This window comes from Xenopus laevis, chromosome 8S (genome assembly GCF_017654675.1).
Source record: "Xenopus laevis strain J_2021 chromosome 8S, Xenopus_laevis_v10.1, whole genome shotgun sequence".
NCBI lineage: Eukaryota > Metazoa > Chordata > Amphibia > Anura > Pipidae > Xenopus > Xenopus laevis.
In genome coordinates this window covers 87,583,823-87,611,095 of record NC_054386.1, presented here as the reverse complement: position 1 = coordinate 87,611,095, position 27,273 = coordinate 87,583,823, and the positions used below count along the sequence as shown (strand labels likewise).

At 38.9% G+C, this 27,273-nt stretch overlaps 2 protein-coding genes across 7 annotated transcripts in view; one reads left to right on the top strand and one right to left on the bottom strand.

Annotated features, from left to right (window-relative positions):
* Positions 1 to 20,129, bottom strand: part of arhgap5.S (Rho GTPase activating protein 5 S homeolog) — a 43,401-nt gene extending 23,272 nt beyond the window's left edge. For 3 of the 5 annotated variants that reach the window (XM_041574046.1, NM_001375358.1, XM_041574048.1), the window contains exons 1-2: positions 19,418 to 20,129; positions 208 to 4,085 (exon numbers count right to left, since the gene is read on the bottom strand). In XM_041574046.1, coding sequence (XP_041429980.1) covers positions 208 to 3,909 — 3,702 coding nt within the window. In that variant the 5' untranslated portion in view covers positions 3,910 to 4,085; positions 19,418 to 20,129. 5 annotated transcript variants of the gene reach the window in all.
* LOC108700312 overlaps positions 1 to 26,823 on the top strand; it is a 782,191-nt gene extending 755,368 nt beyond the window's left edge. The window contains exons 1-7 of one of the 2 annotated variants that reach the window (XM_041575384.1): positions 20,572 to 21,026; positions 21,722 to 21,775; positions 22,181 to 22,271; positions 23,162 to 23,229; positions 24,019 to 24,177; positions 24,866 to 25,000; positions 25,353 to 26,823. In XM_041575384.1, the coding sequence (XP_041431318.1) occupies positions 20,828 to 21,026; positions 21,722 to 21,775; positions 22,181 to 22,271; positions 23,162 to 23,229; positions 24,019 to 24,177; positions 24,866 to 25,000; positions 25,353 to 25,552 (906 nt within the window). In that variant the 5' untranslated portion in view covers positions 20,572 to 20,827 and the 3' untranslated portion in view covers positions 25,553 to 26,823. Of the gene's footprint in view, positions 1 to 20,571; positions 21,027 to 21,721; positions 21,776 to 22,180; positions 22,272 to 23,161; positions 23,230 to 24,018; positions 24,178 to 24,865; positions 25,001 to 25,352 lie in introns of those variants that run through there. The other variant, XM_041575385.1, reaches the window with a different exon arrangement.
* The last annotated feature ends 450 nt before the right edge of the window (positions 26,824 to 27,273 follow it).

Genomic DNA, 27,273 nt, shown 5'->3' with positions numbered 1-27,273 from the left:
AAATCATTTTTAAAAATGTGAATAATTTGATTTAAAAAAAAAAAGTCTATGGGAGATGGCCTTCCCGTAGTTGTGAACTTTCTGGATAATGCGCTTCCGGATAACGGATCCCATACTTGTATTTTAATTCAAATTGTCAAACAAAACAATACCGTCTCAAGATCAGACAAAAACAAAGCAATATGGTATCTGCAGAAAATAACCTACCTTCTTGTCTTCTTTAACTTTAGTTGCCTTTTTCTTTGTTTTTTTTTCCTCCTGTTCTTGGTCAGAAGTGATTGCTGGGTTATCTATGCCTCCTTTCCAGCTGTCAACAGGGGAGAGCAATGGATCCTCCTCACTAGGTCTGTGCTTTGGTTTCCTCTTGCGTTCTTTTGCAGTAAGAGCCTCCTCGTCACTAGCATCAGAATGCGCACGCCGATAGCGGTACGATTTGCTCTTACTGAACAGAGTTTTAGACATGTACTTATATTTTGAAGGCCTTCTTTCTACTTGGCCTCTTGGAACTCGTTCTGGAATGCCATTCTCTTCATCTCCTTGTGGGGTGAAAAACCAACGTAATCTACTACCATGGTTTTGACCATCGTCTGGAATTGCGTATGTATCATTGAAGTCTTTTGGCTTGTGTATTGTGTCTGCTGGCTCCGCATAGTTATCTGAAGCATCTAGATCTTCTCCATGTGTTAGATGAGTGTGTGAAGCTTGCTTTTTTGGGTTTTTGCCAATACCAGCTTCAATGGTTTTCACAAGGTTTGGGTCCAGTCTATTTACTCTGGGCTTTTGTACAGCAGGCTTAGGTCTTATTGGTGGAGGCACTTTATGGTTGCGCTCATGGTCATGACAGTTAAGTGGAGTGCTATGAATGGGATACTCATTCCCTTCATTGTCCAATGGACATTTTGGCAAAAGCTGAACATCATCTCCAATCGGGCTATACGGTGGTGGCGCTTCAGTATCATCTTCTGAATCTGGATAACAGATGTATGCTGGAGAATTCCCCCGCGGTAAATGAGTAAAAAGGTTTTCACATGGTTGGCTTGCCTCCCTAGTGCTTTCTGCAAGGTAGGAGTTTTCAATTGAGGTTTTCTTTTCTAATACATCACTAAAGAATGGTGTAAAAACCTCCGTTTGACGGTGATATTGAGATAAAGAATATAAAGCAGTGAATTTTGCGGAAATCTCAGTAGCAATGTGCTCACCCTCAGTCATCAACTCTTTAATGGCCTCATTCTCAAAAAAGTCTGCTTGGCTATCTGTGACAGCTACCAGTTGCACAGGTATTGTGTCCTGAACTTCGGAAAGGAACGCTCGTAGCATTCCCATAGACGCCTTCCTCCTAGCAGAATAAACCAAAATGTATCCATGAACAAGCTCATCTTTTCTTACCCCAATAGAGGAATGGTAAGACAGTATAGTAATCTGTATCCGTCTACGCTTATCACCTATAATTTTATCAAGCATAAGGGAGTTGATTTGGCCAGGCTGAGCAGCGCTACAAGTGCGGGAATCAAGAAAAGGAGAAAGTATGAGGTCCACGCTAAATGGATCTCCACACATGGCACACATCACAATCCTTAAGTCAGCTTCTGAAAACTCTTTGATTGTAGGAGCTGGACTAGCAATATCAGAATTGTGCTTTACAGATTCCAGTACCCCCCTTAGTGCTTGTTTTATTTGAGTTTCATTAAATTTACGTGGGTATGTGCCAGTAGGTATGTCTACAAATGGACATTGAAGCTTATTTGCTAGCTGCTGTCCTTGATGCCTCAAAATTGGCAGGTTTTTGCTGGCAATGTCTCGCTGGTTAGCAAGAATTAATGCAAACGGAAGGCTGGCAATATCCTTTTCTCTCCTAATCTGGGCGTCACATCTTATCTTGCCAATACAGTCTCCAATAAAATTAAGTGACTCAATTGAGCTAAAAACGCAGAAACAACCATGAGGTTTAAAACCAGAGACATGTAATTGGCTTAAAAGATAGGGGGAATTTGCATCCACTGTTCTTAGGTCTAATTCGTATATTTTTCCATCCAATGCAAACTCGTCATCTGTTGATTGTGTCCTTATCTCATTAGTCATCTCTTGTGCAAGACCATCTTTGCCAAGAATAAGGAGGTTAAGCCTATCAAGGTTAGTACTGTCTTGATATAAGTTCATACGACCAAGATTAGACTGCAGAAGACTGTTAGCAAGAACTTGCTCTACTTTAATGTCCATACAGCTCTGACCACTAAGACAGGTTTCTTTAATAGGGTGATAAACAAAACCTATGTGTTTAAGGAGAAGGGATTCTCGTTCAGTGGCAAGTTTCTGAAGAGCTTTGTACCTTGGCTCTTCCCCGAGAACTGCATTAATTTCACTCATTTTATCAGTGCTGGGAGTAGCATTGAGATCTAAATCATAGAACAGTTCAGAGTGTTCAAAGAGCATCTCCTGAAATTCTTCTTTGGCTTTTTCAATCAATTCTCGCTGGTGTTTGCGATAAACATCAACTCTGTCAGACTCGCTGATAAACTTGTAGGCTTCATCATCAAGAACAAAACACATTAATTCTTCCCATGGCTGACCAGGTGAAATGATCGGTATTGTCTCAAGGGTCTTTTTGAATTTCTCTTTCATTTCTACTCTCCTCTTTTCAGAGACAAGATGCTGAACATGGCTTTGATAGACTTTCTCAGCTTCTAAAGTACAAAGAAGATCAAATGGAATGCGTCTGTCGGTTACTTTGTCAATATGATCTGTTTGATCCCAAGGAACCGTTTCCAGCATCACAAACCATAAGCTAAAATCAGGCCGCTTTTCTAAAACTTGAATAGCTTCTGCCCAACTTAAATTTTCAATCTCTTCAAGCTTCGGCAACAATGTGTTAAGAGTTCTTGGTAATGTCCTAAGATATTCTTCTTTTCTCTTTCGAATATGTTCTTGTTTGAGCTGGTCTATGTGTTTTGAGAAAGTTTTTTTTGCCTTTACAGTTCCTTCCAAATTAATGTAATCCTCATAATCAGAATGGTTTTTCAACTTATTACTCACCGTTTTCCATACTGCATGGTAATCCCGTACAGTTTGTACAATAAGCTTATCGAATTTATCAGAAGCAGAGATAACAGTCTGTCTGTGTATTTTAAAGGCTTCCAAGTATGGAATAATTTTAGGTTTGCTTCTTGTTTTGTCCAGCATTTGAACTAGTGCTGCAAAACAGGTTTCAACATTTATATTATTTCGTGCTGATGTTTCTACTACAAGCAGATTTTTCTTGTTAGATGCAAATCCCTGTATTTCCCTCAGGTAATGGTCCACACATTCATCACATTTTGTTGCTGCAATAATTATGGGTTTTTTTGTTTTTGCCAATTGTGTGTAAAGGTTGTTGATGAACTTAAGTTGATCATCAAACTTTCGGTTGCATCCTTGGCTAACATCAATGCATAGCACAAATCCATCTATTGTCAGTTTTCCTTCAGGCATTTGTTTCTGCTCAAAATCCTGTTCCAGGCCAAGTTGATCCGTGCAGATATACATTAGCTTTTCGGCAGATTGCAGCTTTGTAGTTGCTGCTCTTTTTATATAGGGTTGAAGATTTGTACTCCGATGAGGAAGAAAGGTCTGGTCATCAATGAACTCAGTTTGCTCAATTATGTGGCACTTACTATCAATTCCATCCTCACCAAGTTCTGTTACGTCACCCCAGTACAAAAAATGGTCATTGTTGACAACACGCCCTCCAAAGTCAATTGTGCTGAGGACAGAGGTATGCTCCAAATAGAAGTCATCAGCTTTTCGACGAACATATCTGTTGCACAAGCAAGACTTTCCAACTCCACAATTGCCTTTATCCTTCTCAGTACCAGACAATCCAACAACACTAATGGTATATGATGGTGGACGGGGCTCTTTATTTTTTGCCATCATCACTCCCCTCTCACCCCTCTGAGCGCATTTACGTAGCTGGACATACTTTTCATTCTTTTTGGATTCCAATCATCTTTCAAAAGGTGCGGCAGACACCAGGAAAATTTATTCATAGTGTTCTCACTTCCTCCATTGCTAAAGCAAATCTTCTTCAGTTGTAACAGAAGACAATGGGTCTGCAAAAACGGGGACAAAAAGATTTGCAATAAGTTTAATATAGTCAAACATTCAAACAGAATATAGAAGGAAATTACTGGAATAGATAAAATATCTAGATAATGCAAATACACTTCTGGCTTAACATCCATACCTTTCTGTGATGTTCAGATTTATCATAATTTAAAATAAAATATGGTATCCCTTTTTACTGAAAATGTCTGCTATCACTTCATGAGAACCAAAATGGAACCATAGAAAATAGAAATAAAGTTCAGCAAATAATCCAGTAAGGCATGCATCACCCATGTGTGTAGCGGATTGTTTCACTGAACATGCTCCAAATGGCAGGCAGAGAAACTGCCATTAAGCTCCACATAGACACGACGATTCTTCTTGCCAAACAACCGATTTTAGCAAAATCCGACCAATCCTTCAAAATTATCGAGTGATTAGTGGGATTTGAACGATCGTACATCTTATGATTTTTCGGCAGACAACTGTCGTGAAAAACGTGCTGTTTTCACCCCAACACCTGCTACGTTATCTATCTGATTATAAAAGAGATTGTTACCCCCTCCCCAGAATAGCAGCAGGGCAGTAAATAAAAACAGTTTGAACATAACTTAACTGTATTGTAAGGCATCCCTTAAAGCTAATTTTAAAACATCACTGCAGACATACCCTGTAAAGGTAGATGTATAATAAATATAATGTGAGGGATAAGCTACGAATTGTGGAAGCACATCTACCATAGTCTCCATTTTAAGCAAATAATTCCTTTTTTTCCTGTATTACAATAAAACTGTACCTTGTACTAGATTCCATCTAAGAGAACATCAACCCATATTGGTAGTAAAATAATCGTATTGGGTTTATTTAAGGTTTATATTCATTTTTAAATAAAATTAAGGCATGTGATGCAAATTTCCAAAAGACAGAAAACATCAGGTGCCGAGCATTATGGATAATAAGTCACGTACCCATAAGGTCTCATAAGATTTTAGCAGAGTTTCCAAGGGTGTGCCATTTAATCCTTAATACATTTAAAAACTACAGGCTGCACTTACTTATCAGCTGATTCAAATACATGCAGCCTAATTCAGATAAATGCAGACCCCCACGTGTATATTAGAAGCATTCAGTGTGCATACTTATAAGTGTTGCAGGATTTGAATGAATGCTGGGCTTGCCATTTTCTGATTGCAGCACTAGCAAATAAATAAAATGCAATCTGAATTTAACCTTAGTAAATGTTTGTACAGGTATGGGACCTGTTATCCAGAATACTCAGGACCTGGGGTTTTCTGGACAACAGTTCTTTCCATAATTTGGATCTCCATACCGTAAAGCCTACTAGAAAATCATGCTAACATTAAATAAAAACCCAATAAGCTGGTTTGTTTCCAATTACGATTAATTAAGTTTGGATCAAGTACAAAGTACTGTTTAATTATTGCAGAGGAAAAAGGAAATAATTTAAGAAAAATCCAGAAAGCTCTGAATTACAGACAGGCTGACTCCCATAGACTTCATTTTATCCAAATTTTTAAAGTTAATTTCTTTTTCTCTGTAATAACAAAACCATACCTTTAATAACAAAACCATACATGATCCCAACTAACATATAGTTAATCATTATATATAATTCCTTATTGGAAGAGAAACCAGCCTATTGGGTTTCTTTAATGTTAACATGATTTTCCAGTTGACTTAAGGTGTGAAGATCCAAATCACAGAAAGATCCTTTATCCAGAAAACCCCAGGTCCCGAGCATTCTGGATAAAATACCTGTATTTGGATAAAATGGAGTCTAAGGGAGATGGTCCTTCCATCATTCAAAGCTTTCTCGATTTAAGGTTTCCGGATAACGAATCCAATACCTGATCCAACTTAAAAAAAAGTATTTTAGCATCACCGAGGGAAAAAAACAGCGAGGTTCACTGTGAGATTATGTATTATCAGTTAACACTTGGCATACTAAAAAACTATATACAGCCTATGATGTTATATGGTGTCATAAATCAAGTCCCAATTAAATTTATGTTGCACGGCACTCAAGATGTTAAAGACATGATTCAGCCTTTAGGACACAAGGGATTTTGTCTGTTGCAGAACTAGCCTGATTTTGCATGCATTCATTTGTTCATATATCAACAGCTTAGACAGAAGTCAGTATTTATGTATTAATACAATGAGAACACATGGACAAAGCACAACAAACAGGGATGAAAAAAGATTAACCAGTGCAAACTTCCAATAAGAGATGAATATTCTTTTTTTTTTTTTCTTGTTTAAGCATACTTATAATGTTTTTTTAAAGTCCTTTAAATGCCAACATAGAACGTATGGCAGTTGCCTGGCATACTAATTTAAGGCGGTGATGCCGAAAACAAGTAACCTCATCAGTCCCAAGAAGATTACATGGCCAAAAATAAAAAGCATTGCTGCCTGTAACCATGAACGACAGACAGAATGCCAGCTGAAGATCAGCTTTCACTTCTTTGTCACAGCCTTTTCCATTTAGCACAACGCATAGTCAAATGCCTACAAAAAAAGAAAAACATTTATGTAGGTAAATGTAGGAGACACTCTACTCTTGAGAGTGAATCACAGATCTGCATGACCACAAAAATAACTGCATTTAGAAAAAAAGCAGGGGTAATTATGTATTCGGGTAACTTTAAACTTTTGGCGACAAGTTATGTGATTCACATAGTAAATAGATAGGAGCATTATGGAACCAAAACTCCATTATTGTCAGCACAGAAATTACTAGGGATGCACCGAATCTAGGATTCGGCCTTTTTCAGCAGGATTTGGATTCAGCCGAATCCTTTTGCCCAGCCGAACCAAATCCGAATCCTAATTTTGCATATGCAAATTAGGGGTGGGGAAGGAAATCGCACAACTTTTTGTTACAAAACAAGGAAGTGAAAAATGTTTTCCCCTTCCCACTCCTAATTTGAATTAGGGATGCACCGAATCCAGGATTCAGTTCGGGATTCGGCCTTTTTCAGCAGGATTCGGATTCGGCCGAATCCTTCTGCCCGGCCGAACCGAATCCGAACCCTAATTTACATATGCAAATTAGGGACGGAGAGGGAAATTGAGTGACTTTTTGTCACAAAACAAGGAAGTTAAAAATGTTTTCCCCTTCCCACCCCTAATTTACATATGCAAATTAGGGTTCGGATTCGGTTCGGTATTCGGCCGAATCCTTCGCCAAGGATTCGGGGGTTCGGCCGAATCCAAAATAGTGGATTTGGTGCATCCCTAATTTGAATATGCAAATTAGGATTTGGTTCGGTATTTGGCCAAATCTTTCGTGAAGGATTCGGGGGTTTGGCCGAATCGAAAATAGGGGATTCGGTGCATCCCTAGAAATTACATCAACCTTGTGTACCCTACTAATGTGATCCAACTAGTGTATCCATGTATGGAGACATCAGATATTAGAGGGCTACACTTATAGACAGTAAGCAATACTGTAAGGCGAAACAGTAGCTTTGCAATATGGGTATCGACTGATGCCAGAGCTATAGTCTGTCAAAGGCAGTAAGTTTCCCATTCAAGTGAAAAAGAAGCAGTCGCTGGGAGAAGGGCATTTAAATATCCCTGGGTTTAAAGGGGTTGTTCACCTTTAAATGAATAAATTTTAGTATGATGTAGAGAGTAATATTCTGAGACAATTTGCAATTGGTTTTCATTTTTTATAATTTGTGGATTTTGAGTTTAGTTTGTTATTCAGCAGCTCTCCAGTTTGCAGTTTCAGCAGTCTGGTTGCTAGGGTCCAAATTACCTTAGCAACCATGCACTGATTTGAAAAAGACACTGGACTATGAATAGGAGAGGCCTGAATAGAAGATGCGCAATAAAGTAGCAATAACAATATGTGTAGTCTTACACAGATTTTGTTTTTAGATGGGGTCAGTGACCCCCATTAGAAAGCTGGAAACAATCAGAAGAAGAAGGCAAATAATTCAAAAAGTATCGAAAATAATGAAAACCAATTGAAAAGTTGCATAGAAGTGGCCATTTTATAACATACTAAAAGTTAACTTGAAGGTGAACCACCCCTTTATGGTGACAATGAACAGGACAGATGGATTTTGTTTAGGTTCCTTATAGAGAAGCACCGAATACACTATTTTGGATTTGGCTGAATCCTTCGCAAAAGATTTGGCCGAATACCGAACCGAATCCTAATTTGCCATTTAAATTGAAAATTTTTGCAAAGGGGGTGGAATTTTCTGGAGATTTGTCACCCATGGTAGTGACGATTTAACCATGGCGACAAATCTTACAATACACCATCGCCATTAGAGCTTATGAAACAGACCGATTTTCCAGTGTGCAGAAAATGCATATAAATCTAATTTTTTTGGTGTTTCTGAGGCTTTTAATCAAGCAGCAGTTTAATATTAGCAATTCAAGGGGTAAGGCTGATGGCACACAGGGAGTTTCCCCAGAGTTTTAACACCTATCTGATAACTGCCTGACTGATGAGTGCACCAGCAGGGTTCAGGTCTTTGCTAATAAAGTCAAGGGAGGGGAAATTCCAAGCACTTTGAGGGCTGGAAATCACAAAGGTGTAAGACACTGTCCCAATTGATTCTTTGAGTCTTGTAACACCGTAGCCCCAGTCTTCAGCGCATACTAGTAAGTTGCAGGTAAAACTTAGTCCCTTTGTAAAATGTATAATTAAGCAATAGAATTCTTAATGAATCAGATGAAAATTGAGCATAGGACTGGCCAGATATGGGATGACTTTGACGTAGTTGGCCAGCTTAAATATATTGCAATATATGGACAAACAATCCCTGTTTTGTTTAAAGGGTAAGGCATTTTTTAGTAGCAGTATGCACAAAATGTCGCTGTCTTAAATATATTGATAATGGGTTGAGTGCAGAGGACTCTTGTATTTGTCTATATATATTTTGTGGTCACAGCCTCATTGCACCCCCGCCTAATGGTTTTAAAAAATAGTGGTGAGCACAACTTTCCCTTGTTTGTTATATATATGTGTGTATGTATGTATGTGTATATATATGTATGCAGGCCCGGACTGGCAATCTGTGCGTTCTTGCAAATGACAGAGGGGCTGCTATAAGGTCCCATAGAAAGTCAGTATTTAGTGGGCTGGTGGGAGCTATTTGGGCCTCTGTGTATCTGAAATGCCAGGGCCTATTTTAATTCTCAGTCCGGGTGTGTGTGGGTGGGTGGCTGTGTGTAGGATTTATTATTCTGGCAGGCTAGGTTCACATTTACAGTTATTACTATGTATGTGTTATATTTATAGATAATAAACAAGATGTGGCCACTGTTATCCACCCAGCTCTGGTCTCTGTGTGATTTACTGGTATCCGTATTAGATCATCCAGCTTACTGGTCCCATGTCATTCAATGAAGACTTTACCACAGCTGCAGTCACCCCCTAACAGTCAAAAGTGAATCAGAAGGGTGCAAACTGATAGTGCTGCACTGAATGACAGCACTGAACGATCAAAGTAAAAATCGTTCGATTTTAATCCATCGATCGAAGGATTTTCCTTTGATCAAAAAAAAGCTTAGAAAGCTTATGGGGAAGGTCCCCATCGGTAGGTTTTAGGTGGCGAAGTTGGTAGTCGAAGTTTTTTTTAAAGAGACAGTACTTCGACTATCGAATGGTCGAACGATTTTTATTATTTTATTATTAAATTTTCCAGAAAATTCGATTTGTGGTGAAAAATCAGATTTTACCGATTTTTTTTTAGGAAATTTCACCCGAAAACTTCGGGGTGTTGCACGAAACCCAGCGCACATCAAAAAACCATTGGGACTTCTCCCATTGACTTATATGCAACCTCAACAGGTCTGAGATGCCGGATTTTCAGATTTGGATTTTTCCATCCTCGGGGTTTAATAAATTCTGAAAAAAATTTTTTTTTTAAAAGTCCGATTTTATAAAATAAAAAATCACAAATCACAAATTTTTCGTGATTTCTGCATTCAGAGAACAGTACTATTAAGTGCTGTTTTTAGATCTACCAGGCAGTTATCTTGTGTTAGGGAGCTGCTATCTCGTTACCTTCCCATTTTTCTGTTGTTTGGCTGCTGGGGGAGGGGGGAAGGGAGGCGGTGATATCACGCCAACTTGCAGTACAGCAGTAAAGAGTGATTGAAGTTTATCAGAGCACAAGTCACATGACTGCAGGCAGCTGGGAAATTGACAATATGTCTAGCCCCATGTCAGATTTCAAAACTGAATATAACAAAATCTGTTTGCTCTTTTGAAAAATGGATTCAGTGCAGAATTCTGCTGGAGCAGCACTATTAAATGATGCATTTTGAAAAAAAACAAACATGTTTTCCCATCACAGTATCCCTTTAAGTGGAAGTAAAAGCAGTGGAAGTAAAAGCATCTGATGCAATCAAATGACAGCATGATGAAATTGCTCATCTAAGTGCAAATATTAGCGATGCACCAAATCCAGTATTCGATTTGGTATTCGGCCTTTTTCAGCAGGATTCGCATGGATCCCTGTGCCTGCTGAACTGAATCCTTAAAATCACGTAACTTTTTATCACACAAACAAGGAGGTAAAAACATTTCTGCGGAGTGCACGTATATAAATTAGGATTCAGTTCAGTATTCTGCCGAATCTTTCACAAAGGATTTTGTCGAACCCCAAAATAGTGGATTTGGTGCATCCCTACCAAATATCCACATCTTTGTCTGAATCAAGATGTTTTTGAGCCATGTGACCACACAGCTATTTATTCAATCTCTGACATTGTGGAACACTTCTACAGACATAATGAGAAACCACAGGTTAGGAAACAGTAGGCAAAACAAACAATTTGTAAGGAAAGAGAGAAAATTGTAAAAAGTATAAATGATGTAAAGAAGCTGCTTATTTTTGTCTTGTAATTAAAGATAATTATCAAGTTTACCTTGCTTTAAGCAAAACACTGCAGCCAAGGCTGGCTTTTTTCCCTAACAGAGCTGCAAATCCCATTTTTACCTGGAAACTAGCCGACATATAATCATGTGGCAAGAAAAGCACTTAAAAGCAGAAACGCATTAAATCAGGAGCAGCTTAGAGCCTGAGGCTACTTATATTCTGTACACATGGTATCTGTAACTGATTGGTCAATTTTTTTTTTATTAAAAAAAGACTTGTTGAAGGTGGCCATGAAAGCAGCATTCTCAACACTCATTTAAAGAAAGAAACACGTTGCTAAAGATATTTAAGTCCCTTATTCTAAGCACCACCCCATGCAGAAAGACTCCTATTATACAGGATACCTGCCCATTCAGGGCAAGCTGTGGATCTTCCTATTAACTTCAATATGTATTTGGTCTTCAGCTGGTAGTTTAGATTTTAATTGACAAAAAAAAAAAAAATAGTTCAAAACATTTATAACCATTTGTGGCAATGCAACAAAATGACAACTATAGGTATCTTTGCTAATATAACTACAGAACAGTAGTAAAATATTTCAGTAATGAAAGGATAGAGTGACATTGGGCCTCATCAGAACTGCCAGCGAGTCTCAGATTTAGATACACTTAGGGGGTTATTTTTTTAAACACCGAAAGCAAAAAAAACAAAAACTTGAAAAATTTCAGTTACTTTTAGGGATGCACCGAATCCACTATTTTAGATTCGGCTGAACCCCCAAATTGTTCGTGAAAGATTAGGCCGAAACCCCGAATCCTTTGCGAAAGATTTGCCCGAACCCCCGAATCCTTTGCGAAAGATTCGGCCAAACCCCCCGAATCCTTTGCGAAAGATTCGGCCGAACACCCCGAATCCTAATTCGGTTTTGCATATGCAAATTAGGGGTAAGAAGGGGAAAACATTTTTTACTTCCTTGTTCTGTGACAAAAAGTCACACGATTTCACTCCCGTCCCTAATTTGCATATGTAAATTAGGATTTGATTTGGCCAGGCTAAAGGATTCGGCCGAATCCTGCTGAAAAAGGCTGAATCCCGAACTGAATCCAAGTCCAAAACCGAAAACCCTCCATCTCAGACCTGACGGGGTTGTATAGTCAATAGGAGAGGTCCCTAAAATATTTGGACGTTTCTGAGGTCTGTGCTAGATTTAGCTCCAAAATCGAACTATTTTGGGCAAAAATTCTGACTTTTCGAGGGAAAAAGCCAGAAAAATCTAGCGATTCGGAATAAAATCCGGAAAAAACGTACGATTTAAATTTTCGCTACATTTTATCCAGTTTGTCTCTGATCTGATAAAATCAAGCTTTTTTAATTAATAAAGTCCAGTCATGGATTCTAGTTTTGTCTATTTTTTTTTTTTTTTTTTTTAAATATTCAGAAAAATTCGGATTTTGATAAATAAGGCCCTTAAAGAGTACCTCCTTTATATATTATAGAAGAGACAAATGCACAAATTTAGTTCAGCTTTCATTGAAAAATAAACATGGCTGTAATAAACTACATAACATATCGGTTCCTTTCATGCAGTTTTAAGTAGAACACCCATTGGTGGCTTGGGTCTGAAAACTGTATCCACCCATCAATCACTGTCAGCGTCTTTGACAAGATCAATGTTAGGAAAAAGAAACAGTACTCTAGAACAAGACACAATCAAATACACCAAGGTGCACACGGTCCTCAAAACTAGGTAGACCTGACTTGGGAAAAAGCATTTATGTTTTTTAGTAGAAACGCCAATACGTCAAGAAATTACCAAATCAATAGACTCTATGGGATCTGCACGTTTGAAACAACACTTTGTGTTAATACGCAGCCTATTTTAAATATGGCATCCAAATTCTCAATGAGAAAAATGAGAACAATGAGAAGTGCATGTTGGGAAAAGAATCCTACGTGCTGAAAAACACATGTTGACGGTCGCATGTGGTTTCAGTGGCGTATTTACACCTGGCTGTTCTTTTTTAAAAAACGCAACGTAAAAAAGCCGCAAAAACGCCTGGCCTTGCCCTAAGATTCCAAAATCCAAATTCAAGCAATAATTGCAGGATATGGGCAAATCCTTATTGTTCAGTAAACATGATCTAACTTTACATTAAAGATTCTGAATCAGTTTGGTATTCAACCTACTTTTGTTGAGGCTCTGCTATACAACCAAGCACAAAAAAAATTCAAGACAGTACTCATCGTTACTCATACACTATGTTTATTTTCACATTATTATCTTTATCTTGGAATAATATACACCAGTGAAGAAAGCCACCCACGTCTGTCATTAGCCTCATAATAAACTACTTTAAAAGGACCAGTAACATAAAAAAATTTAAAAAATTAGTATATAATGAAAAAAAAAATGTAACTTTAAAATTGTAAAGTCTTTATTAAGGGGAGATTTAGGGAGGAGAAATTGAGCGCCGCGCGATGGATCGTCGCCCTGTCGCCTTTTCTGAAGAGGTGCGCAAGCAGAGTATCGATAAGTTATTTCTTAAAGACTTCGTGATTTTAAAGTTAAATATGTCTTGGTGTTTTTTTTTCCTTATATACAAATTAATTATTGAAAACATTTTTTTGATGTCACTGGTCCCCTCCTCCCCAGCCTAGCTGCTACACCAGGCAAATGCCCCTAACTCTTTACTTACTCCTCCGTGCAGATTCTGTCCAGCGGAGTTCATGGCAGCCATCTTCTTCTCTTCTGTAACGTTCAGAATGAGACCGACGTAGCGGCGCATGTGCAGTTAGAGCAACTTTCTGTCACATGCGCAGAAACTCACAGAAATTGCCGAAGCACCGCTCTTATTCCAAAGATTACCGAAGCAGCTGAAGATGGACGGAGGGGTAAGTAAAGAGTTAGGGGCATCTGCCTGGGGTAGCAGCTAGGCTGGGCGGGAGGATGGAGGGGGGTCTATGTAGGGTAGGGGGATAGGGGTTTTTTAACTTAAGTTAGTTTTAAGGTTTAGTTCTGCTCAAATTGTTGGGATTCATTATACCCAGAGGATGGAAAAGTCCAAAAAATTCATATGATTCAAATTTTTCACAATTTTTAAAAAGTATATTCCCCACACAGGGAATTTTCATTATTTTTTTTTCATTATTTAAAGTGGACGGTCACCCAGACATAAAAAGCTTTATAATGAAAGTCCTTTGCAAATGATTCTTTTTTTCTTTAAAACAACCATACCTTTTATAAACTCATTTAAAAGTCTTAGCTGTCAATCATATATTGCCTGCCCCTCCTCTATGCCTCCCAAATGATTATACAATAGTTTATTTTAACTTTCGCAACTATTAAACGAACATCAAAGAGGATTCAAGAGGTCTTCTATTGAAACTCACCAGAACCCAATATTCCCTTCTCCCTGTACTCCAAAACCTCACCACGTCATTCATCTGCTGTTTACTATCAATAGAAAAAAATGAGTCAAATATGAGTAATCCTGGTGATTAACAGCATTCCTAGAGAACAGTAACGGAGTTAAGTCCAGCAGTACCAACTTTTCAACATTACAGGTGTCAGACTAAAGCAAGGCAACAAGAGAGATCTAACAACAGTTTTGTTGATGATGTGTTGAAACAGAAATCCAACATTCTACAAAAATAGAGCTTTAGAAGTGGGTATTCCTTCATTGCATAGACTGGTAGAGCGAATGATAAACATAATTTGGCCACAGAAGACATTTCCGTTTCTAACATTGGTCCGTGAGATTTTAAGGGCAATGGCATATGGAGCAAAAACAGAAGGGAGTAACAAATCATCATCCTTTTATTCTATGTCAGATTCCTGAAACTGCCCAATCAAGAGCTTCTCAAGCATTTGTCACTACCATCAGCAATATGACAACATCACCCAAGCAATGAAGATTTAACAGTGCAAAATTGCTTAAAGGATAAGTAAACCTTTAAAATAAGTGAATGTAAAATTGATGAGGGGGCTATTCTAAGCACTTTTGTCATTTACATTTATTATTTATTTTCTTTTTATTCCAAGATATTAAGGGATACATGTACTGTTAATATGAATAAAAAGAAAATAAATAATGAATGTGAATCACAAAAGTTCTTAGAATAGTCCCCTCATCAATTTTACATTCACTTATTCTAAAGGTTTACTTATCCATTAAAACTACCATGCATAGCATTTCCCTATGAAAATTCATTAAAAGACCAATAACACATTTTTTTTTTATTTTTTAAATTTGTTTCTTTTTAACGAAAAAAAACCACCAAGACAGTTTTCACTTTTAATTCGCAAAGCTTTTATTAGGAAATCACTTAGCGATTCTCTGCTTGCGCTCCTCTTCAGAAACGGCGACAGGGCGACAATCCATTGTGCGGCGCTCGATTTCTCCTCCCTGCCTTCTATAGGAGATAACCAGGGAGGAGAAATCGAGCGCCGCACGACGGATCGTCGCCGTTTTGGAAGAGGAGTGCAAGCAGAGAATCGGTAAGTAATTTCTTAATAAAAGCTTTGCGTATTACAAGTGAAAACTGTTGTGGTTTTATTTTTTCTTTAAAAAGAACCTAATTTTTAAAAACGTTTGTTTTGTGTTACTGGTCCTTTAAGCAGCAAAATAATGTCCCCCTTTACATGCACCACACGACAATGAAATGTATCCCTTTGCCCAAGACAGGAACATCGATTATCCGTGACTTTTAGATTCCAAAACTTAATTTGAACAATTTATTTACAAACATTGGTACTAACCTAACAAGGGCAGTTGGTAACAGCCAACAATTTATATCTGCATTTGCTTTCATTTTACAACTTGCAGTAGAATGTTCAAAACAAATTGCAGACAGCACACAATCTGGATGAAGGGGAAGGTGTTGAGGACATTATCTATATCCTACACCGAGCTGTCCAACTGAAGGCCAGATATCCAAATGTGGCTCTTCAAGGGATTTGAATGCTCAAGTGATCCACAGACTACTTTATATGAAATTATCATTTTTATAGTATTTGGCCCTTTAACTTGTGGTAGGAGAAATATTTGGCCCACTAGACATAAAAAGTTGGACAGCACTGGTCTAGACAATTACAGCAATCAGTGGGGACTAGAGAAAGAGTTCAACTGCTGGGTAAGAAAGATCTTGCAGCTAAAAAGAAACTGGGGGCAGACAAGCTGCCTTTAAAGGGATAGTGTCGTGGGGAAAAAAATTTTGTTTTTTTCAAAAAGCATCAGTTAATAAATAGTGCTGCTCCAGCAGAATTCTGCACTGAAATCCATTTTTCAAAAGAGCAAACATTTTTTTATATTTCATTTTGAAATCTGACATGGGGCTAGACATATTGTCAGTTTCCCAGCTGCCCCCAGTCATATGATTTGTGCTCTGATAAACTTCAGTCACTCTTTACTGCAAGTTGGAGTGATATAACCTGCCTTCCTTCCCACCACCCCAACAGCCTAAAATAGAACAATCGGAAAGGAAACCAGATAGCAGCTCCCTAACACAAGATAACAGCTGCCTGGTAGATCTAAGAACAGCACTCAATAGTAAAATCCAGGTCCCACTGCGACACATTCAGTTACACTGAGTAGGAGAAATAACAGCCTGCCAGAAAGCAGTTCCATCCTAAAGTGCTGGCTCTTTCTGAAAGCACATGGCCAGGCAAAATGACCTGAGGTGGCGCCTACACACCAACATTACAACTAAAAAAATACACTTGCTGGTTCAGGAATGAAATGGTATATAGCGAGTGAATTATATGCAGTGTAAACAGTATAATTTAGAAATGAAAACTACATCATAAAAATAATGACATAATCCCATTAAGAAAAAAAGAGAATGGTTTTGGGATGGGGGGGGGGGACAAAGAAAGGGATTACAAATCTCCAGTGGTTGTTTGGACAGAAAACACTGTCGCAGATCACCAGCAATGGAGCAGCAATGCATGGGCTGACTTGCCTGTTTCATGACCAATCCATCCACAGGCCAAACCATCTTAATTTTACTCTTACTCAGGCAATGTACTAGGACGTCTGAAAAGAGTTGCAGCCTCACATACATATAGACTAATACCCCATGCACCCAGAGAAGGAAGATCATCAGATAAAAGTTTCTGATCCAGCAAGCTATTGTGGGCTGGTGGTTGCATAAAATTTCATTGCACAGTATTACCCATAGCAAACTGACTATTTCTCATATGATAATCATCATGATTATTTATTTATATTGCGCCAGCAAGTTATGCAACGCTGCACATTAAAAATAATGTCAGAATTTCAGAAAAATAAATTGTTGGTGCTCTTATGCAGGCTGGGGCCATAAAGATTTGCTGGAGGGTTAAACTTAGCCTTGCTTTAGATAATGACAGGTAGAAGTCAACAGTACGGTAGATGACAAACAGAAAGTCAATAGTACTGTAGATGATCCCCATTTAGCAGATGAAGCAATTGGCTTTTGCATAATTCCATGTAAAGTGTGGAGGCAACTCTATTACAAACCACGAGAGGGAGGCATCATTTTGCAGATCAATAGTGAGACTAGACAGACTATGTGGCTGATGACCATCATCAGAAGAAATGGTTCCCAGGAAAACAAGTGGATGGCGAAAATAATTGCAAAGTTAAAATGGCCTCAGGTTATACAGTAAGTGATACACAACAGATAAGGGCAGAGACAGACGACAAGATTCGGGGAGATTAGTCGTCGGGCGACAAAAAGCCTCTTCTTCATGCGATTAATCTACCCGAACTGCCTCACTGCCGGCTAGAATCGGAATCGCTGCCGGAATGGCACTCAGAGCACTTTGTTTTCTGAAGTCGGCTAAAGTTTCCTCGTGAGACAACTTCGGAAAACGAAGCACTCCGAGTGCCATCCCGCCGTCAATTTAGATTCTAGCCGGCAGTGAGGCTCGAAGATGAGGCGATTGGTCGCCGGGCGACTAAATCTCCCAGAATCTGTCTCTGCCCTAAGGGTCTGGCCACATGGGCAGATTCAGAGAGATTAGTCGCCAGGCGACAAATCTCCTCTTCTTCGTCGCGACTAATCTCCCCGTTCTGCCATCCGCCGGCTAAAATGAAAATCTCCTGGGGGCAGGCACCTGGAGCGATTCGTATTCCTTAGTCGCCCAAAGTTTCCTCGTGAGGTGATTACGGGCGTCTTCGGAAAACGAAGCACTCCGTGTGCCTGCCCCCGGGTGATTTTCATTTTAGCCGGGAGAAGACAGATCGGGGAGATTAGTCGCAGTGAAGAAGAGGAGATTTGGCGTCTGGCGACTAATCTCCCCGAATTTGCCCGTGTGGCCAGACTCTTGAGCTGGCCATAGATGTAAAGATCTTTTCTTTATCGTGAGATCACGGTTATCTCAAAACAATCGTTTAAATGTACGATGTGTCCATCAACTAAAAAGACCATTTCAGGCGATATTGCCAGGAAAACTGAGGGGAGCTGCCTGCTTGGCCCTGCAAACATAGAAAGATTGCACTGGGGCCGATAAAGATTTTTTAACCTGGCCGATCAATTTTGTTGGCTGAAAAATCGTAAGATGTACTATCGTTCGAATCCCACTAACTTCACGATAATTTGACGGATTGGTCAGGGTTCTACCAGAAAAACAAAACAAAAAGGGTTCCCCGGGAACTAGCAGTTAAATGGGGGCAGGAGGATGGGTGGACACCTTACAGGCTATTTACAAATAGTGATGTAAGCTGGCTCTGCTTAGACCCCGGATAATTATATCATTTAATAGAGTGACCCCATTTGTTGCTCCTTGACTGTTGCTGAACTGCAGCTACCAGAGCCCCTCTAAAAGCAAAAGTACAGGACTCGGATTAAGTCAGAACAAGGCTGGGAAACCCAATTGAGGGCATTTATAAATAAGAGCTGTCCAACCTGCAGCTCCTCCAGCTGTTGCTGAACTACAACTCCCCCACACGCAGTCTTTCAGTGGGAAGCAGGGAGAGGGCAGTGTAACAGCTGGAGGGGCTTCCCTTGTGTATATACAGACAATATCAAACAGATATACTGTAATGTCCTATTTATCCCCCTCCCGAGCGGGTCACTGCAATGCTGGAAGCTGCCCCCGTGCATAAGTGGGGACCCCCCTGTCACAGAGGTCAGGGTGCAGCAGATCCACCAATGACAGGTGTGAGTGTGGGCGGAAGAGCAGCCGGATAATAAGGCAGAGACATGCCGGAAATGCTGCTGATTAGACTACGGGGTTAGATAATGAAGAGAGATACAGGAGGGATGTGGGAAATACCAGAGGAGTCCAGGCAGCACGGCTGTGGTATAGGTGAAGGCTACATGGGCATTTAGAGGCCGACTGATTACCTGACATAGTTCTACTACGCCCAGAACAGCCAGGAATGATGTTTCTGTCTCTACTCAGACCACTTCCCTCAGCCGGTAGCCTGAGCCTCGGCCTGGATCCCTCCGCCTCCCCCGGGCGCAGTTCCTATTCTCACCTGTCTCACGAATCCATCGCCTTCCTTGGCCTCATCACGCACTTTCTTCCCTAATATCTCTCCGCTTTCTTTCTCCTTTCTCGTCACCGGCTGGGCTCCGGCTTTTTCTCTCTTTCCCCGGCTCCGGTACCTCTTCGCTTCCTCACAGCTTTTTTCCCACTAATCCGTAATGGCGACCGCCTCGGAAGCGCGCATAGGCTCGCGACAGCCTTTCGTCCACAGCACACGGTCTTCGGGCCCAGCGCGCTCCCGCAGGCTCTAGGCAGAGGGACGAGAAAGTGGTGACGTCAGCGACTTGATCAGGGGCGTCTTCCCGCCCTTCCCGGCTACAGAGTCTCTCCCAGCCTCACACCCATCTCATTCACACACCAAAGCATCATGGGAGTTGTAGTTTTCCCAGCGTTGGGTTACGAACAACTTAAATGTGTGGAAGATTTATTTTTCAGTTTTTCACTCACGTTTAAAGTCTGTGGAAAGTTTAGCTCCACGTTGAGCCATAAAAACAACAAATACAACTTGTCACACGTTCCCTCAGTCGCTTCTCATAGCCACAGTTGCTTTTGCAGTTGTTGAATTCTCACTTATTTTTATGACATCAAAGAAACATCTCACTCATTAACTGGAGCAATAAGTAGCGATGGATCTGTCCTGTTTGGAAAATTTGCGAAACGCATCGAAGTCAATAGGCGTCAAAAAAAGTTCATTTTTCTCACTCCAAATGCATTAAAGTCAATGGGTGTTTTTATTATGGCGACTTTTTTGTCTCTGCGACTTTTTCGCAGCTGTTTTTTACCACAGTTTTGCAGTGAATCCATGCTTGGTGAAAATATTCACTCATCACAAGCAATAATCCATTTCAACTAGGGTTGCCACCTGACCGATATTTTACCGGCCTGGCCTGTTAAAATGATGGTTGATGTCTTCCCTGTGTATACTTTATATATATATATATTGTAGAAATGGACAGCACCTCTCCTCCAAAAAAGCTAACTTGTAGCTGCCCCTGTGCTCGGTATAAACTTCAGTGTTGGACTGGCCCATCGGGATACCAGGAAAACTCCCGGTGGGCCCAGGTGTCAGTGGGCCTCTTGCTTCTAACCATTTAGCCTATTTCATGGTCATTCCCTATTTCTTTATGGGGAAAAAATGCTTAAAAATGGAAGAATAGATCCTTTATACATTGAACAAATCCTTTTAAAATTACATTTTAAATTACATTTTAATCAATTAAATTATGAAGCATGTGTAAAGAAAACATTATTTAATTTCTGGTGTCAGTATCTCTTTAACTATAATGTGCCAGTTACTAGCCATACTGCAGCCTTGACAATATTAATTATGACATCACAATGTGAGTGATGACATCACAATACCCAGCGATGACATCACAATGTGAGTGATGACATCACAATGTCCAGTGATTACATCACAATGCCCAGTGAAATTTCCCCATCCTGTATCCAGAGCTCTAACTACTCACTTGTCAGTTGGAGAAGAAGAGTGAATGAGACAGTCATGGCTTATTCAATCTCTATCCAAATTATTCTTTCTATATTACTAAATTATTTCATTATTTTTGCTGTGGGCTTCCCGGTTTGGAGACTGGATGGTAATTATATTTATTTTGAGTCTGATTTATTTATTTTTTATTTTGTGAAGAGATGTAAGTGAGAAGTAGTGTGTATAGTAAGGTGGGAGGGTGTCAGGAAAAGGAGCTGTAACTGTGGCACATGGGAATTTTGTTTGTATGTTTTTTTCTTTACGTTCATATAACAATAAATGTTATAAAGGCAGAATTTTGCACAATGTACAAGATACTGTAATCACCCTTTAATGAAAACCCATTAGGGCCAGGGCACACGCTTCTATTTCTGGAAATAAGTTACCCAGCGACAAATCGCTTCTACTTCGGGCGACTAATCTCCCCAACCTGCCTTCCCACTGGCTAGAATGTAAATCACCGTGGTATGGCTGTCGGATCGCTTCGGGTTTCCGTAGTCACCCGAAGCTTCCTTGTGAGCAACTTCGGAAAACGAAGCTGGACATTTCAGGGAGATTAGTCGCCCGAAGAAGAATCGATTTGTCACTGGGTGACTAATCTCCCGAAATAGCAGCGTGTCCCCTTACCCTTAATGAAAAAATCACCCTTTAATGAAAGATTAAACAGGGCCCCCTCTTCCCTGGGCCACCCCACAGGGTCTGTTTCCTCTATAGTTAAGCCACTGTGTGTATCTATATATTAATTCATTTTCATTGCATTCATCTAATTGTAATGTCTCAACTAATGGTATTTATTCCTTACAGGACCCAGTGATCAGAAGGCAGATTGTACTACATCCGATTCTATGAAACAATTAGGTAAAGTTGCACAACTTATTGAAACATGCCAATCACATGTCACTTGCAATAACCCTAATCATTAATACATAATGGGCCTCTATTAGTTTTATTTGTATTTCTATTTTTCTTCACCTCTTCTATTTTCCCTGTCATTTCAAATTAATTTTACATTTAATTTCTAGTCCTGTTTATTCCTTTTCCCTCTATTGATTGTGTTAATTCCATTATATAATTATTCACTAAACTCTAATATTTCCCTTTTCCATTTGCTTTTTCCGCCAACCACATTTCCCCTTTATTCTGGTATCTCAGGACAAATGCTCTCTCAGCCCTACACTTCTATAGTGATATATGATAAACCTATTCTACATATTTCTAGCACTTACACCTTCATACTCTTCATTAACTTATTTTCTTGTTTAGTTTTAGAGATCCCTAAACCGTATATCCGTTTGGCTGGAGCATGCATTAGTTTGTTGATAATTGGACTTCTGGCATTAAGCATTCGTTTCTGGTGAGTTCTTTAAAGGGATACTGACTTTTTAAAACTTTTTAAAACTAGTGTGAGAATCCTGGGGTTCGACTAATTTTTGCACCAGGTCCAGTAACCTACAATACCAACCAGATCTTCAGTTTAAACAGATGATCAGTAAATGCTATCTGCTATTTGGTTGGTTACCACACCTTGGGCAAACCTTGGACTTTTTCATAGTGCTTAAAGGGATTTTATAGCCCCTATAGATAAACAGTTAGGGGTTATTTACTAAACTCTGAATGGAAAAATACTGAAAAATTTGTGATATTTATTTTATAAAATTGTAGTTTTTGGAATTTATTAAACTCCGAGGATGGAAAAGTCCAACTTCTCAGGCCTGTCGAGGTTGCATATAAGTCAACGGGAATCCCAATGATTTTTTGACGTGCAATACCTCCGAAGTATTCGGGGTTTTCAGGCAAAAAAAACATAAGAAATCAGAGTTTTCGGGTGAAAAACCCACAAAAAATCATGAAAATCGGATTTTTTTTCCCCTACAAAGCAAATTTTTGGGAAAATGTAATAATAAATAAGAGTAAAAAGAGTAAAAAAGCCAAGCAGATTTGATTTTGTAGCAGAAAATATTGAGATAAAATCGGACTTTGAGAAATAACCCCCTAACATTCATTTTATTGCTCTTCAACTTAAAATATATTGCCATAGTAAGATTGTTATATAAAGCTATACAGTACATGTAGTGATTTCTATATTCTGGTCTTTATAACATCTTGCTGTTGAGCCAAGCCAAGCAGTATGAAATTGAATATCTCAGAAACCACGATTAAAAGTTCTCAGAATAAATTTACACCAATTCACAGTGTAGGGTTTCATTTGCACAGAAACAAATAATTTTATCTTTTCTTTCCCAGCAACAAGCATGTGAAAGAATTAAAAAAACGTGAGGAAGAGGTGCGGAGTCTTCAAGTAGTTGAACCAGGTAAAATTCTGTCTGTTTATTTTTGTCTGTGAAGGTTTTCCCCAATAAATCTCTGAAATGGGTTCATATAGATCAAATGGCAATGCCCCTATAGAGTAAGAATATCCAGGACTGATGAGAAGCATTATAACAAATAGGAGGGCTGCTGGAGTGATTAGGAAGGCTCTCTAAACTGAAGTTGACTGACAGTCATCATCACAGAAATGAGCGTGCAATAAACAACTATATAATTATTAATATTTATTATAATATATCTAGTAACCCCTAACAACCAATTAGCAGTTAGCATCTTGGTCTAATGTGCTGTTTGAGAGTAAACATTTGGGAAAATAACAGCTGCACAGTCCTAATACAAATTACTAATTGATATATTCGCTGGATGAGTAATAGGAAATATCTCACCCGCTAAAGAAAATGGCCTGGGTGTAGAAACCCCAGGTCAATCACATAAAGAGAGTAAACATTTGACTGGTTATTATAGGTTGCCGTAAAGCAAAATCAGAGATAAAATGTCTAAACTTTTACTTTTTAGGAGTAAAAATACACATAGTGATTAGGAAGGTTCTCTAAACTGAAGTTGACTGACAGTCATCATCACAAAAATGAGCGTGCAATAAAGCAACTATATAATTATTAATATCTATTATAATATATCTAGTAACCCCTAACAACCAATTAGCAGTTAGCATCTTGGTCTAATGTGCTGTTTGAGAGTAAACATTTGACTGGTTATTATAGGTTGCCGTAAAGCAAAATCAGAGATAAAATGTCTAAACTTTTACTTTTTAGGAGTAAAAATACACATAGGAGAAGAAGAAAACTCTAAGGAAAATGAAGTGACTCCTAATAAAGAAAATAATAATAAAGTGGGAGAAATATCAGAGTCTGCTACAATAACGGATGTCCCTCAAGAGAACTGTGCTGAAACAGATAAAAAGATTATAGATGGTAAGTACAAACTAAGATGAGTGAAGGGGAAGAGGAGTTATTTTTGGTCAGCCAACAGCTAAAACAGCAGACTCTAAGGGGGTTATTTACTAAACTCTGAATAAAAAAATCTCGAAAAATTTATGATTTTTTTTTAAAAAAAAAAATCGGACTTTTTTAAAATCATGAATTTTTTGGGAATTTATTAAACCCAGAGGATGGAAAAGTCCAAATCAGAAAATCTGGCATCTCAGACCTGTCGAGGTTGCAAATAAGTCCCAATAATTTTTTGATGTCTGCTGGGTTTTGTACAATGCCCTGAAGTTTTCAGAGTTTTCAGGCAAAAATCTATATTTTCGGGTGAAAAATCCGAAAAAATTGTGAAAATCGGATGAAAAATCAGAAGAATTGTGAAAATCTGTTTTTTTTCCCCCCAAAGCATATTTTTGGGAAAATGTAATAATAAATAAGCGTAAAAAACCTGAGCAGATTTGATTGGAGTTTTTAGCAGAAAATATTGAGATAAATTGGGACTTTGATAAATAACCCCCTTAAACTTGAGATCCAGTAACCCATATCAACCGGCAGTTACTATTTTCTGATCTGCTGTTTAAATCACAAATCTGACTGGTTAATATGGGTTTCCATGGAGCAAAGGTTTGCCCATTATCATAGTAACCTCATTAATTAATTGAACTTTTCTTTACAGTTGAATCACAGCACATGAACGAAGAGACCACTGAAAAACAAAAAAAGAAAAACTGGAGGAAATATCTTCCTTTTACTAAAAAAACCAATCCACCTCCTGAGAACGGTGTGGAAACAGATAAAGAGCTAAAGGAAAGTAAGTACAACTAAGTGAAAGGGGGAGATAAAGGTTAAATATATCAGCTTTATAATATAAAGGATAAGAATTTAAATTAAGGAAAAAATATGTAAAATTAAAACATCCAATTCCAGCCTCTAAGATAATGGGTTGGAGCAGAGTTTTGGTCTCTAACCAGAACTAAAGAACTACATGTAGGGTAACACTGACATCGTTTTCTTACTTTTACCATCTTGTCCTACTGCTGCCGACTTTACCTACTAAACCTGATTTTCCTCACTCTTCCAATCTACAACCCCAATCCACTATGTATAAGGCTCAGCAGTATGGAGGGTGGTTACACGTTATACTAATCAATATTATCTTGTAGGTGGGAAGAAACTACTAAAACTTCTAAAACTACTAAAACTAGTAAAACCACGAAAACCAGAATTAGCAGAGGAAACAGATGAACAGAACAAGAAAGTTCATGAAACGCAAGTAGAGGAAGTTGATCAGAAGAAGAAAAAAAGAATATGGAAATGGAAATGGAAAAAGAAAAGGGCAGAAATGACACTTCTCCCATTATAAAAACCAAAGTCGGAGGAGGAGCAGTTCAAAATAGAAAATGGAATAAGGGCAGCCCTTTCCTTGTGAGGCAATTACTGGCGACTTCGGAAAACGAAGCGTTCCGTGTGCCCGCCCCAGGCGATTTACATTTTAACCGGCGGAAGGCAGATCAGGCAGATTAGTCGCCGCGAAGAAGAGGAGATTTGTCGCCTGGTCACTTATCTCCACAAATCTGCCTGTGTGGCCAAACCCATAGAATCAGTGTGACCTTTAAACATTGATAACATTATAATGTTTTTTTTTTTGTTTATATTGTTACACTTAAAAAAATAAACCATTGTATAAAAGTATACCAGCTTTATTTTCTAATGACTTGAGTAATAAAATACACGAGAAAACCTTAAAGGCTTTTCCTTATTTCTGTGTGATTCACAATTTAAAGGGTCAGCGACCCCCCTCCCAGAGCTGTTTACAAAGACAAAAGACATTAAAAAAATAAACTTTACACTTTAGAAAAACGGTCACAAATAGAAAATGAGAAGTAAAACGTTTTTACTTCTCATGAATGATCTGATAACAACTGACGTGAAAGTGTTTAAAGGTGAACAACCCCTTTAAGATTTAGTTTATGTTTTAGCGTAAGTTACCCAATTTACATACATTTGCACTATCCAGCCAGGCCCCCCTTAGGGTCAAAATTTGATCCACAACAGGACCCCCTCTCCCCTGTGATAGTGGCTGAGTATTGTGCTAAGTAGGCTTGGGCCATTGTACCAGTTTTGCTTTGCCAAAAAATTCACTGCTGGCGCCCATTAGAAATTATTTTGACTCGCGGCAAAATAAAATTTGACGCACAACGCCATACAAGTCTATGGGCGTCATTTCCATGCCAAAACAAGTTTTGCCCATCCCTAGTGGTAAGTCCACAGTGCTACAAGCTCTAGGCAGGGTGTTAATTTAGAAGAAGGTGACCCCACATCTTCTGGGGGGGAGAGCAAGAGATATAGAGGGCCCAGTGGGATACTGACTGATCTGATTAGGGGGGCCCTAAAATGAAAGAGGATAATCAGACTATATAGACGGTGTCCATTTTAAGACATTAACCCCATCCCAATACACACACGTTTGTACAGAACAGGAGAGGATCTAATGCTACATCTCTATTGTGCTTAAAGAAATCATTGCACAGCTCTTTAATATGCCTGTAAATATTTTGTACAACAGCCACAATGAATGAAGGTACAAATCTTATTTTGTTGTGTATTAAAATAAAATACTAACAAGTGGCTACATTTTTATGTGGAATATTTGTGTGTTTTTCACTGCAGGACAACACCCATTGGGAGTATGTTTATTTTGCATTAGCTGATGTGTTCTCTGTAGCTCAGGCCTTTCTCTGAGACAGGGCTTCTTGGCTACAACTGGCCCATTCTTGCAGCTTATGGAATAGTGTTGTAAATATCATTATTATCACAAAAACCCAATCATTGCCATGTGACTTTAACGGTGGGGACAGATTTGTGCCAAGGCCACAAAGGCCCAGGCTTAGGGTGGAACAAATGAATAGGCGACATGCTATTCTGGAGCATTAGGGACTAGGCACGTAGAAGATTTTGTGGGTTATTTGACTCTACAAGCTCTCTGTCCCCTGTTCTCCAGATGTAGGAACAAAGGGTTCACATGTGTGATCCTTGGGTGACAACGGAGAATCCTGGCTTCCAATAGAAATCCAGCCCTGCTGT